At 40.9% G+C, this 14,184-nt stretch overlaps 1 protein-coding gene across 9 annotated transcripts in view; it reads right to left on the bottom strand.

The window, feature by feature from the left end:
* The window catches only part of ELMO1 (engulfment and cell motility 1), a 274,768-nt gene that overhangs the window by 88,084 nt on the left and 172,500 nt on the right, over positions 1-14,184 (bottom strand). For all 9 annotated transcript variants that reach the window (XM_032442431.1, XM_015854222.2, XM_015854221.2 and 6 more), the window contains one exon: positions 12,584-12,720. In XM_032442431.1, coding sequence (XP_032298322.1) covers positions 12,584-12,720 — 137 coding nt within the window. The remainder of the gene's footprint in view (positions 1-12,583; positions 12,721-14,184) is intronic.

Below are 14,184 nucleotides of genomic sequence, written 5' to 3'. Positions count from 1 at the left end.
AACAAATGCCACTCTTTCCCAGTTCCCTTGAACAGCAGACTCCATTCCCCTTGATTACCATTGTGGCTTTCTACAGGACTAGCTCAATTTGGTCAGTCTCTCCCCTTTATTGGGGCACAAAACTATATGCAGTTTCTCCAAATGCTGCTTCAAAAGTGCCGGATCTGGGGGGTGGGGGGCGGGTGGGGGCGGAAATAATCACTTCCTTTGAGCTGCTAGCTATGCATTAGCTAATGCAATTCAGCATGCAGATAGTCCACAGCACACAAGCACGCAATACTCATCAAAACAGGGACCATCCTACCAGTAAAGACCTACAATTATATTAACAAAACATGAAATTAGTCTGGGCCCTCAGTTTGCATTGGCAATCATGTATCCTCAGCCTGCTGTGGTGCAGAAATTAATTTCAAAGCCCTAGTCATGGTAAAAATCAATACTAGATACTGAAGTGTTACTCTAGTACTAAAATCAAGAAGCGTAGAGAAGGAAATTAGAATCATCAAATTCTTTCAAATGATAATAACTGAAGCAAATTGAATAGCTATGAAACATTCTGTTCTCTGGGGCTTAAAAGCAACAAGCCAACAAAAAAACACCCAACTCACGCAAAACTAAATAAGTTTATGGAGACATTGTCCTTATTTTCTTCCTAAATAGGGTCACTGGTTTAATGATTTTCCTTTAGGTGGTACCTTTAAGATTGCACACTCTGAAAGGCCATTTAGACCATGTGTATATCTGAAGCCATTTGCAGACTGCACACATAAAACACCTACCTGAGGTTTATTTCCCAGACTTACAGATCTTTTATCAGAGAAAATTAAACCTAAATTAAACCTACAGTCCACTGTACATAAACTTATGCTGGATGAAGGAATATCTCTATCATTGCTATTAAAATATTGTGTTCACGCAGTTACTTGCAAGTGGAGACTTGTTTGTTCAGATAGCTACATCTAAAGGAATTAGAAATACTTCTCTGTGTGCAATTTTGACTTTAAGATTTCAACACTATCCTTCAGATTTATACCACTACTGAAAATAGCTGCCAGTAAACACTATCCCAGCTTCACAAACAGACTTCCAATATTCTACAACCTCCAAAAGTCTTATCTGGTCTCCTGACAGGAGTTGTGGCAGTGCAAAGTAGTCAGCAGGTACCTCATCTACAGAGAGTGAGAAAAGTCATTAACACCCTCCTTATGTCAAGGAGGGTGGGAGCAGCTTTATGAGCCATGCCATTGCTCTCAAGGAAAGGGAACAGACAGAAGGAAAGGCTGGGGGAATAAATCCTGTTGGAGGCCAGAATACAGAACAGGGAGAGACTGAAGAAATGCTGACTAAGAGGGAAATCCAGTAAGATTTCTACACACTTCCCCGCCCCCCCCCAAAAAAAAAAAAAATTGAAAAAAATCTAGTAATTAGCTTATAAATGTACTTTTAGCAAAAACAAAAGGCATGCAGGCCTTAAAATGCAGAGTATCAGTTACAAGACAATCACACAAACTTAGAATTATATATATATATATATAAATCACGAGGAAGTAAGCTATTTAGTAACTTCTAAATCCCTACCTTACACAGAAAAGACTACCTGGAAGGGATATGAAAATCTTGACAGCTATGAGACTACTTCCTTCATCTTACATATCTGATGTTGCAAAATAGGGATATTCTGTTTTCCTACTTGGTGACTTTTGAAATGGTATTTTCAATATGAAAGGATGATCAGTCACCTTTGGAAAGGCTGTCAGTACACAATACAATGGGATCTGCAGTTTCCTTTGGATTCTTGGGTAAGTAAAACAAAAAGGTCCAGGCGGTCTTTACTATTCAAGCAAAATAGATACAATCGCAATTCTTAAGCTCTTGCTGCTGAGGTTCTTATATCAGCAACACAATAAAGATCAGCCAGCTTCTCTGAGACAGAAAACTGATGCTTGAAATACATCTCCAGAGAGAAAAAATTAGCATAAAATTCAAAGCATGTGTGGAAGCTATTTCCCCTGATGCTTCCATTCTTCCAGACGCAGACTTGACATTCTTGACGCAAGGATGGCTCTCAAGCATTTTAGTTTCATGGTCAAGGTATTAATATCTTCATCTGACACAGCAAGACCTTCAATTGTCTGCACTGGCGTCTTTTTCAACAATTCTGACACAGAGTTTGGTATTTGTTTCTTCACCTGTGACTGTGTTGTTTGGGTCAATATATGTATGCATCAAATCTCTCTCCATTCCTGCACTCAGCTTCTAATTTGATATTCCTCAGCAATCATTTGCATTTCTGGGGCCTTGTTTATCTGCTAGCCACACATAATGGTAACTAATGGAAGGGGGTCTATCAATAAATTCTCTTTAAGTCATCAGTAAATGCACAGCATTTCCCAAGTGGTTCTTCAGACTGACAGCGTGCAAGGGCAAAGAAAGACAGGTCATATCGCCTTGAAAGGGTCACCTGTCATTCTTCCTTGTTTTGCTCTTGATGGATGAGTGTCAGAACCCAAGCTCACTCTTAGCTTCCCTGCCTTTCCTAAGAAACTCAAGCCTCAAAACCATATGGGGAAACACCTAACGCTTCCAGAAAGGTTTTCTAGACTTCTCTATTTATAATGTGTTTGCTCTATGAAGTTGCAGGGGCTCGTGTGTTGGGGTGGATTATCCATGCAGATAAATGCTCCCACCTATGCTGGGCTTTGTGCAGTCCACGCAAGATGACTCGGTTGTATATTCACTGCTGCTGGCACCCCAGGTAACCTAAGAAAAGCCCAGAATCAGGCTCTTTCATTGGCCTTGTGTGTGGGTGCAGCAGGGCTGATAAGGGAGAAGGGCAGGGGGCAGGGCATGGGATGGGGGTAGTGCTCATCTCCTCCCACTCTGCCTCTGCCCGCAGCCCTCCCTCTCACATGCCTCTGCTGCAACCGAGCCACCCGCTCTCGGCTCATGCTGGTACATCGGGTAACAGGAGCGTTCTATCAGATGCTGGCCAGTTACCTCATCTGCTAAAAATAGAGACATGCAGCAGACTGATTGGCAGATGCCTTTTTAGTAGTGACTGACGTATTCCACAAAGACAGTATGTGAGACGTACATTCCAAAGAACAAAGGACATTTGTATAAGGACAGATGAGACAAAACCAACAAAAAGCCCTGGCTTTGCTTATGAGACATGTATGAAAGATTTTTTCCTGCTCTATTCAACCACCACGCTATTCAGATGACAATTACTTAAAGCGAACCAGCAATAACACGAGCTCTTCTGCTACTCTAACAGAAGCTATAAAAATCTCATTGTCAGTCACATCGTTCATCACGATAACCTCATTTCAACTGAAACAAAATCTCTGAGACATCACCTCCCCCCCTTCATTCTCTTTTTTATTTGCCTATAATAAGGTCTATAGTCTAGGGAGCTCTTGGGCTAAATTCCATGCATTGTGATTCACAAAATGAAAATCTGGTATTATATGCCCACTGACATTCACATCAGCAGCAATTCATGCAGCAAAAAGCCATATGCCATGCACTTCTGATTTAACTGTACTACAGAATCATATCCTAGAAAGAAGAAATAAAAACATAGAGAAAAGAGTGGTTCCTAGGATCTGATTATTACGCACACTTTAATCCAAGAACGACGAGGGTAACATCATAAAATATGCTGCTTTCATGACAGTTCCAGTTAAGTTCTATCATTCCTTTTAGCGACTATTATACCCTGCATACACGAGGAGGATTCTTTACCAGTGGAAAATGTTCTTGCAGAGCACAAAGAAGGGGGTTAGCACCGATAACTTGCACCCAACATTTCTCCTCTGGTTATCAGGCTTACCACTCAATCATCTTTTCAAAGGCTGAGATGTTTATTGGCTTGATCAGCACCCACGGAGATGAAAATGAAGAACACTTTGAAAATGTGAAGTACCAGCGGTTTTAAAAATTGCCATCTACAGGGTGTTAAGAAGATCTGTGTGTGTTCTACAGTAACACACAGACTTCATTAGAAAGCAGTGGGATAAAATCCACTCTGTCAATGAAGGCGAGGTTTTCACAAATAAGAGTTTTCATTGCTGAAACCACAAATGATTTCCATCACTGGGGAATGGATAAGTCAAACAAATTTTTGACCAAGGAGTGGATTTCATTAAAATAGTCTTTTTTAATTTTCTTTTCTTTTTTAAAGAAATAAACAACAGCAACAAAACAATAAAAAATACTTTTCCAAATAATAAGAGATGCTTCGCTGAGACATTCTTCTTTGCTGAAGAATCCATCTCTTTTGTAATGCACCCACACTGGGACACAAATGAGCAGAATTTCAGTCTTTAAATGCTTTTCCTTTTAAGTCTGTGACCTCCTTGAAATCACTGTGTATGTAATCATTGGAGAAGGCTAGTTCAGCTACAATAACAACAAGATGTGACCCCGCTACTAAAGACTTCCAAAGCCTTCTGGCAAAGACAGGAAGTAACGAAGAAACTATTTTTAAATAAAAAATAATCTTTAAATGAGAAGCCATGTGAGGTGCAGAGAAAGGGCAAGAACATCTCTTCCTTCCGCTTCATTATCCAGTATAAGAATTTATACTTCACAAATTAACTCTTATGTTTTTAAAATATTTGATTCTATTCTATATATTCTTGACAATGCCGGTGAACACTGAAAAACTCTCAGAAAGAGGCCACTAATTACATTTAAAAATGCAAGGTACTTGTTTGGTTCCTATGAGTTTGATAATCCAAACCTTTGGGATATGAATATTTGAAGTTACAGCTGACTTTTACAGATCGATCCTTCAGGAACTGGAAAGCTGCATCGTTAAGAGCCTTAAACGCCCCTTCTCAGTCTCCTGCAGCCAGAAGCAGCAGACGAGTAATAAACTTGCTTTGACGAACGCAGTGGGACACATTTGGAGATCTGACAGGTGTGGATAAATGCACAGAGATGGAGAAGTCAAAACAGTGCCATTCCCAAATGAGCAGCCAATGAAGAAATAAACTTGCAGTACCCAGCCCACAAAAAAGCACAGAGGAAACACTGACCAAATGCTAGGAAAAGGTCTCCCTACGCTGTGTTGAACTGCACTCCTTTAACCAGACCCATCCTAAGCAAGTGATTACAAATAGAATAGATCTGACAACCATCCTGCCCTCCCTTACCCTTGTTAGGGGATCTCCTTGGTACTCAAAGGGGGATATTTTTCAATCAAAAAGCCACATTTTCTGTACAAGATATGCAGCAGACTTTCAAACTGTTAAGTGCTCTAAACATTTTTTAATATAAATGTACACATTACACAATTAATGACAAAATATATTTATAGCAATGATTTGCTTCCAATAAAAGTTACTAAAATGCTAATGGCTTCAGGTGTGAAAACGTGGAATTTAATTTGTGCTAATCTCCCTAAGCCAGGGGAATACTGAATTCACTCTATGTGAGAATAATTTAGTTGCAGTATCCCTGTCTGATATAAACAAAGCACTGCCAAGGGAAGGTGCAATAAAGCTAACAGAGAGGTGTAATCATTCCACTGGCCCAATCTTTCCCACAAGTAAAACACAAAGAGAATTCTTCCAAAAGTGCTCTCAAATGAAGATAAATGCATCTGCTTCTGGCTACTGAGACACTGATAAGAAAACACCACCTGCTTCGGGGAACATCTGTGGAAGAGCTATTTACCACCCTTTCCCCTCCTTAATAATTAAAAGGAAAAGCAAGTGGCAGACAGGTTCACAGAAAGACCAAAGGATCTGACTTGCAAGTTGGTTTGCTTTAACTAATTTTTCTCTCCTCTTTACGAAAATTGTTCTTCCCTTTGGCACTATCCTCCCCACATCTCTATGCATGGATGGGAACAGCAGGGCCAGACAGGCTTGAGCACTGCCGTGAGCATGGACCTGCAGCATGCCTGATGGAGGAGGCTGGAGCAGCTGGACAGAATCCCTCTTGCTGTTCTTGGCCCTGCTGCTGTGTAACTGTCAAGACACTTAGGCTCTGCATATCCTTGCCACCTGTAAAGTGGTTTTATCAAGGAGAAAACTGTGAGGTACTGTTACTACTGCTGGAAGGCATCACCCAAGTACAGGAGGAAATATGCTTCTCCTACTGGCCTGCTGCAAGGCAGAGCCCACGGAGCTGCCATGACACAGTCTAGCACATAAAACTGGGACAAGATGGCAGTTAGGGGGGCATTTTGAACAGGATCCATGCACATTGTGCCCTTGGAGTGTCCCCAGCTTGTAGGACACCCAGCAAGCAGGTGAGAGCTCCTCCATCACCATCACCTTGTATTGCTGTCCTGAACTTTTCCAAACATGCTGCTCAGACCTCTGCTTCCCCACGGCCGCCTTGTACTACTTTGTAGTGACGTGGGTCCACCACACTTGTTTCCACACAAAACACTACTTACAGTGTTCCTCCTTAAAATCCTGCCCGTGAAAATTCGGTCACACTCTGAATCCAGTGATTCATTCTACAGCTGCCTTCAGTGCATTAAGAAGCTGAGGAAACTGTGGTGCAGCATTTCTGAACCATCATCCAGGAAAGAAATAGTATTTCTCATTTTTATGTTATGCTTGGTTACCTTTTCTGTTATCTTGTCATAGAGCAAGGAAAAATGTTCACAGGGTCTGAGCATGAGCAATAAACATCTTCTGTGGTTATCAAGTGCTTCACTGTCTGCTTTGGTATTTAATTACAGGACTCACGTAGGGCATTTATTGTTTGCATCTGCTGCCACTGTGAACAGTATCTGCTATACAGATTACTGCACAACACAGTGCTTTCCTTTTTATACCCATCAGAGCCATATATCATCCCCTTTCAGAGTAGGCCCCTCTTCTGCACAGACCCAGAGCCAAGGTTTGGCTTGTCACTGACATGGCCAGATACACAGCCAGCTGCTGCTTTAAGAACATATCATTGCTGCTTTCCAAATGGATGTCTCTGTCCCTGTAGACATCAGGCTGGACAGGGCTCAGAGCAACCTGATCTAGCTGTAGGTATCCCTGTTCATTACAGGGGAGTTGGACTAAATGGCATTTAAAGGTCTGTGCCAACCATTCTATGATTGTGTGAATCTACATGATAAGCACAACTACTCCAGGGTATGCAGGCCTGCTGGTGTGGGACCAGGGCTAGCTATGCCAAGATGCTGAAAACAGAGACTTTTGGAGGTGTTACACCAATACAAAATACATTTTCATAGAACATTTTAAAACTGATATTTTTTACTTCAGTGATCTGAAACATATGTCCAAAGGGCAAAATAAATTGACTTCTCAGTAATGAGGAAAATGCGTCAGTGGCACCATTAGCTGACCTTCCTCTGCTTTTCCATTCTCTAAACCTATAGTTTCAGTGAGTGCGGTAGATTTTGATTTCAAGCATTGTACACCACAGTTTTTCAGTTAGCTCAGCTTAAGTTCTGTTGCAAACATAATCTGTGTCTTGTTATGACTAGTGATTTTTATGCCATCTAAAAACATAAAACTAACCCATAGACTAATAAAAATAGCTATCATTATGTTTACTCTCTACTAAACTGATTCAAAACCTTGGTTGGTGAATCAAGTAATTTTATTTTTTCTTACATGCTGGGGCTGGAGTCAGGAATTTTTACCCTTACTCTCCTTCGTTGTTGTTGTTTGTTTTGTTTTTAAGATGGCACTAAGCAGGGAATCAGCAGACCTCATACTGTTCTGCAGGTCTAACAAGACAAGATACCTTTCTTCCTATTAGTACATAAATTTCAAATTCATAAAAAGCATCAGACAAATCTCTGGAGAACAGAGGTGAGAGGATAATCACATTCCCTGCATCTTCTATCTGCAGTCTCCTTGTCTCACAATGAGTGTATTTTACAAGAAGATCACTAACACAGGATATCTCTAAGTAAACTCTCATTAGGACAACACAGGGGCATCCACCTAACTATAACTAATGGAGATCAATACAGATTTCCTTTGGGAGTATCATTCAATTTGGCCTCATGGGGGGAATTTTATAGTGTGGGACCAGTACCAAATATTCAACTGATTATCACATTAAAAATACAACCGGCCAACTCAAGTACATCACAGCCTGTGTGACAGAAGAGCCTGGATACCTTGAGCCAAGCAGAATATAGATGGCTCCTACAGGAGGAAAAACTGACTGACAGACACCTATTTAAACTGGCAGGCTGGTGATGAAGGATTCTAGATGCTGGAGTATAAATCAGTTCAGCTTACTTACAGTCAGCACTGTCTCCAAAAGCTATACACAATGTTTTCTTCTGCTGCAATAAAACATAGAATTATATAATCTCGTCTCCAAGCTTTATATTTTCAAAAGCATAAACTATGCTGTCTGCTTACAAATGACTGCTGAGGATAGAGCTTGTTAAGTGTCCTTTGATCATCCGTAGGCTCAAAGAAAAACAAAAAGGTTTCAAATGGAATTGTTGCCACTTGCATGTCTGTCTATCCCATTGTATCTTAATTTCTCTAGAAAACTCACCAGACGTGAATTATGCACGTCTTAAAATACTACAAAAGCAAAATATATGTTTAGCTGCCTGACTGAATTATTCTATTCAGTCATCCACAAGTATACTGAGAGACTTTAAAAAAGGTTTCAGGTCTGACAGTATTGTACTATCACCATAGAGATCCAAGGAGCTTTGCTAATGCAAGGGAGTTAAGCCTGACAAAAAATGCCTGTTTTAATGAATGAGAATCAGAGAGACAAAGACTGAGATCATAAATGTCTCACTAAAACACCATCACATTCTTCTAACTATAAATAAAGTGACATTTTATTTACTTACTAAGCTTTAAAAAAAAATAAAAAATCAACAAACCAATATGGAATCTCTATAAGATAGAATGTGGAACCAGGGAGGTGTAGTATGTGATATTATTGCCAAGAGAGTCTTAATCTTTGAATAAGCTCTGAAACCTGCAAGCAAAAACCAGGCTCATAACAACCTGAGAAACCTGAACATCTATACATCTGTAGGTCATAGGTGCATTCTAGAGTCTTGAGGGAACTGACTGATGAAGTCGTCAAACCACTCATAATGATATTTGAAAAATGGCAGTCAGGGGAAGTCCATGGTGACTGGAAAAAAGGCAACATCACACTTATTTTTAAGAAGGGAAATAGGATGACCCAAGGAACTATCAATCCATTGGCCTCTGTGCCAAGGAACATCATGGAACAGATACTTCTGGAACTTATGCTAAGGCACATGGAAGACAGGGAGGTGATATGGGACAGCCAGTATAGCTTCACCAAGGGCAGGTCTTACCTGAACAATCTAGTGGACTTCTATGATGGTGTAACTTAATGAATGGACAAGGAAAGAGACGGTGATATCATCTATCTGGACTTGAGTAAGGCCTTTGACACAGAGCCTCATAACATCCTTCACTCATGTTGGAAAGATACGGATGTGATGGGTGGATGTCAAATGGAGAAGGAACTGGTTGTAAGATCATACCCAGAGAGTGGTAGTCAATGGCTCAATGTCCAGATGGAGATCAGTGATGAGTGGTGCCCCTCTTGTGTCAGTACTGGGGCTAACACTGTTTAATATCCTCTTTAGTGACATCAACAATGGGATTGAGTGCACCCTCAGCAAATTTGCAGATGATGCCAAGCTGTGTGCTGTAGTTGGGAGGGACAGGTTGCCATCCAGAGAGGGTCCAAGTGAATCTCAGGACATTCAACAAACCCAAGTAAAGGTCTTGCACTCAGGTTGTGACAAATTCCACTATTAATACAAACTGGAGGATAAAAGGGTAGAGCACCTTTTTGCTAAAAAGGATGTTGGTGTTCTGGTGGATGGCAAGCTGGACACGAGCCACCAATGTGCCCTCAGCCCAGGAAGCCAAACATATCCTAGGCTGCATCAAAAGAAGTGTGGCCAGCAGACTGGGAATGGTAATCATGACCCTCTACTCTCTGTGGTGAGACCTCACCTACAGTATTGTGTGCAGACGTGGAATTCTCAGTACAGAAGAGATGTAGACCTGTTGGAAAGCATCCAGAGGAGTGCCACAAAAACGATTAAAATGATGGACAATTCCCCTGCAAGGGCAAGCTGAGAGCTGGGGCTGCTCAGCCTGAAGAAAAGAAGGCTCCAAAGTGACCTAATAGCAGCCTTCCTGTTTGTAAAGGAGAGCTATAAGAAAGAAGGGGACAAACTGTTTACACAGTCTATTGTGATAGGACAAGGTTTCCAACTGAAAGAAGGGAGGTTTTTTTGTTTGTTTGTTTTATGATAAAGATAGTGAAGCACAGGAGTAGTTTGCCAGAGATGTGGTGGATATCCCACCCCTGGAGACATTCAAGGTCAGAATGGACTGGGCTCAGAGTAATTTGACTGAGATGTAGATGCCCCGGTTCATTTCAGTGCAGTTGGAATAGCTGACCCTTAACGGTCCCTTCCAACTTAAACAATTCTATGATTCTAAACTGTGGGGAAGCATTAGATCACTTCTCTGAAGCACCTGTAACTCTTCAATACAGGACATGAGGAAATAAGTCCTCCTACTTGCATACAAACCTCCTACCACCTCTCCTATGCAAACTATTGTGACTAATCATAAGTTTAAAATTCAACTAACAAAGCTCCTTCTCTTCAATTATGACTAAATACTAAAGCAATGAGATGAGCTTTTTAATGGAACCTCCAGGTCTCCTGAAAGGGTAGGCCAAATGCACTCTGGGTCTTATACAGCTTTTGCTTGCCAGCTTTGCAAAACACACAGCATAAAGAACAGGTACTCAGCACATAGAAAGGATGAACAAAGAATATTAATGTGCCAAGATCACCGAAGCTGCTTGCCAGGTAACAATTAAAAACAATGTTGCTTGGTTTGGTTTGGTAAAGTCATCAGCACTGGCAGCTGTCAGGTACCAACCAGATGAGTAAACTTTGGGTACCACTACATAACATCTCATCCTCCGCAAATCCGGAAGTGCTTCGCAAGCCCACATGACAACATGGTTTACCTTACTCACAGATCCCTTTAAGACAGTTATCAGCTGAGTAATGCACGTCACCACTACACGTCATCTGAAGTGGCTAAGAGAAGAAAAATCTTGTGACTAAGAGAAAGGATTTAGATAAGCAGACCATAACTGAACTGTTATTAAAGAAAACCACAGGAGTTTAGCATTCCCTTCGCTTAAAGTTACAATATTTCTGGGTTACAAATCCAGAAATGAATTAAACAGGCAGAGATCCTGGATGGCCCTTTCAAGCATCACCCACAACTCTCATGTTTCAAAGAATCACAGAATGGCTTGGGTTGGAAGGGACCTCAAAGACCATCTAGTTCAATATAGATATTAATACACTTGTTTAACACAACCACATATTATGAAGCAGTCTATTTAAAAAAAGTTATTACTTTTAAGTCCTTAATTTTCATCTTCTATGTTCCTCAGTAGATTGCCTTGCTATTACTCTTTGCAGTTCTGTACCATTTGGAAAGAGAAGCATGTCAGGAATTCCACACAAGAACACGCTTCTATGTTATCCTGCCCCAACACTTGGCATTTTGGACTTCCCTTCACTTTTTTTTTTTTTTTTTTTTTTTTTTTTTGCCAGAGTTCAGGTATTGCCGCTATCTAGAGGTATCTTACCAAGAAGAAATCAACAAAGGTTATTTCATACTGTGTCCTATGGATTCACCTTTCCTTTGCAGTGGAAAATGGACACTTAGACCATTTCATTAAGAGCAGTTCCAGATAGAAGATAGGCATGATCATCCTTACTAGCGTATACATAACATTCACATCTGGTGATAACAGAGCACTTCTTTGGGAGACGATGACACAGTGCAGCAGTCTCACTTCTCATACACAAGCAGTATGTCTATAATCAACATCTGGTCTCAAGTAGAGGCTCAAAATTCAGTTGAAGGATCCCAAAAGTGATAAGGATGCCAGCAGGTCACATAAGCACAATTTTGTTGTATTTGCAAAATGCCAAATATACTGTTCAGCCTCTTCTTACTATACACAGTTAAACCAGGACACCTAGGGCCCATAAAGACATACAGCCTTGTTCTCAACAGCTTTGCTGTCAGAAGACTGGCTGAAACTTTCAAATTTCTCTTACAGTGAAAAGGGTGCAATAACAATAGTTATTTGTTCTGTTTCAGCTGGCCAGACTGTACAGCACTTTGTCAGGACTGTGACCCCTCTTGAATATTTTACCACTTTAGTGCTTGTATGAAATGAAAGGGATGCACGGAATTATCACTGCAGCACTCTCTTTGCATTATTTACAACATTAGAGGCTGCAGCACTTCAGCATAATATTGCTAACATAAAAAGGCAGAAATTCGCCTCAAACCAGGTTTTTATTTTCAGTCTGCAGTTAAAGATGATTGAAAAAGGTCTATGAACTTCTACCTTCCATTCCAACTACTACTTTCTAAATGCTGCCCCTCCAATGTGTAGAGAATATGAAAAGAAGAAATCCCACAGAAGTAGGATCAGTAAATCTCTATACCTCTAGGGAAGAATGGCCTTGTTTCACCATTTTGCCCAGTGATTCCCTCCCCACCCCTTTTCTTGCCTTATTGAAGTCCTCCGAAGTTGCCCTCATTTCTTTCCAGGTCTTGTTCAAGAGCTGAATGCAGATACAGAAGAACTCCTCAAACGATCTGTCATGTGTGAAGAACATGGGGTGGAAATCGTTGCACGTCTCACTGGCTAAAAACAGAAAAACAAGGAGTAGTGGAATAAAACATTTAAAGGCATGAGTGAAAAAAATAAAAAAATAAAAACAACACCAAAAAAACCCCCCAAACACAAATATAGTACAATCAGTCACAAACCATAATTCACAGGAATCCTAGTCCCAGTAGCAAAGGTTGTCAAAACATTACCCTGAAAATCTAGCCATAGTCTACAGTCTTAAAGTTAATGAAACACAGTGCTTCTCTGCATGAGACCATCAGCAAGAGCAAGAGGAAGCAATGACCTCCTTGCCTGAATATTCTCACAATGGGTGCCTAACCAGTGCTAAGTTTTTATTGTTCTCAGGACAGAGAAAGAAACAGGCAGAAACATAAGTATCCTCAATGAAACAGTTTTTCGACTGCTAACGGTGTGTATCCTATTGTCAGCTGAGAACCAAACACTAAGCACGAGTCACAAAATAAAATCACCAATGTTGGAAAAGACCTCCAACATCATCTACTTCATTTGTCCACCTATCACCAGTATTTGTCCACTAAACCATATGCCTTAGTACAATATCCAAATGTTTCTCGAGCACCTTCAGTGATAGTGACTCAACCTCCCTGGGCAGCCCATTTCAGTGCCTGACCACTCTTCCAGAGAAAAAATGTTTCCTAATAGTCAACCTGAACTTGAGCCCACTACCTCCAACCCTATCACCAGTTAGTAGGGAGGAGAAGCCAACTGCCACCTTTCCAGAATCTCCTTTCAGGTAGTTATAGAGACTAATGAAGTCTCCCCTGAGCTTCCCATCTTCCAGTCTGAACAATCACAGTTACCTCGGCCACTCTTCATAAGACTTGTGCTCCAGATCTCTCACCAGCTTCACTGCCCTCTTTGAACACGCTCCAGGCCCACTCAAAGGGGCCTAAAACTCAACACAATACTCAAGGTACTCACTCACCAGAGCCAAGTACAGGGAGATGATCACTTCCCTGCTCCTGCTGGCTATGTTATTTCTGATACAAGCCAGCATTGACCTTATTGGCAACCTGGGCACACTGCTGGCTCATGTTTAGCTGTGTCAACCAACACCCTCAGGTCCATTTCTTTCACACAGCCTTTACGACACTCTGTTCCAAGCATTTCCTGGGGTTGTGGTCAAATAATATTAGATCACTGTACTGAAATATGAAGCTCTGCTGACACAACTGATTAGCTACTGTATTGTATATGGGCATACCATAGAGGTAAACAGAGAAATCTAGATAGACATATGGATGAAAATACAACCAATTACATTTGTTCTTTGAAAATAACTGGAAACAAAATAAATGGATCTTCTGTCACCTGCCCCTTATTTGAGATGGGGCAAAGAAAAAAAACAAAACAACAGGCAGACTGACTCCTTGTATGAGCTTCAGGCTCTTGGTCCTAGTACCTCCTTCTATCCACAAAAATACCCATCCAGCACATTTAAGCAACTTCTGCCAT

Source organism: Coturnix japonica, chromosome 2 (genome assembly GCF_001577835.2).
Source record: "Coturnix japonica isolate 7356 chromosome 2, Coturnix japonica 2.1, whole genome shotgun sequence".
NCBI lineage: Eukaryota > Metazoa > Chordata > Aves > Galliformes > Phasianidae > Coturnix > Coturnix japonica.
The sequence above is the reverse complement of the archived record's forward strand: the minus strand, read 5'-3'. Positions and strand labels throughout refer to the sequence as shown.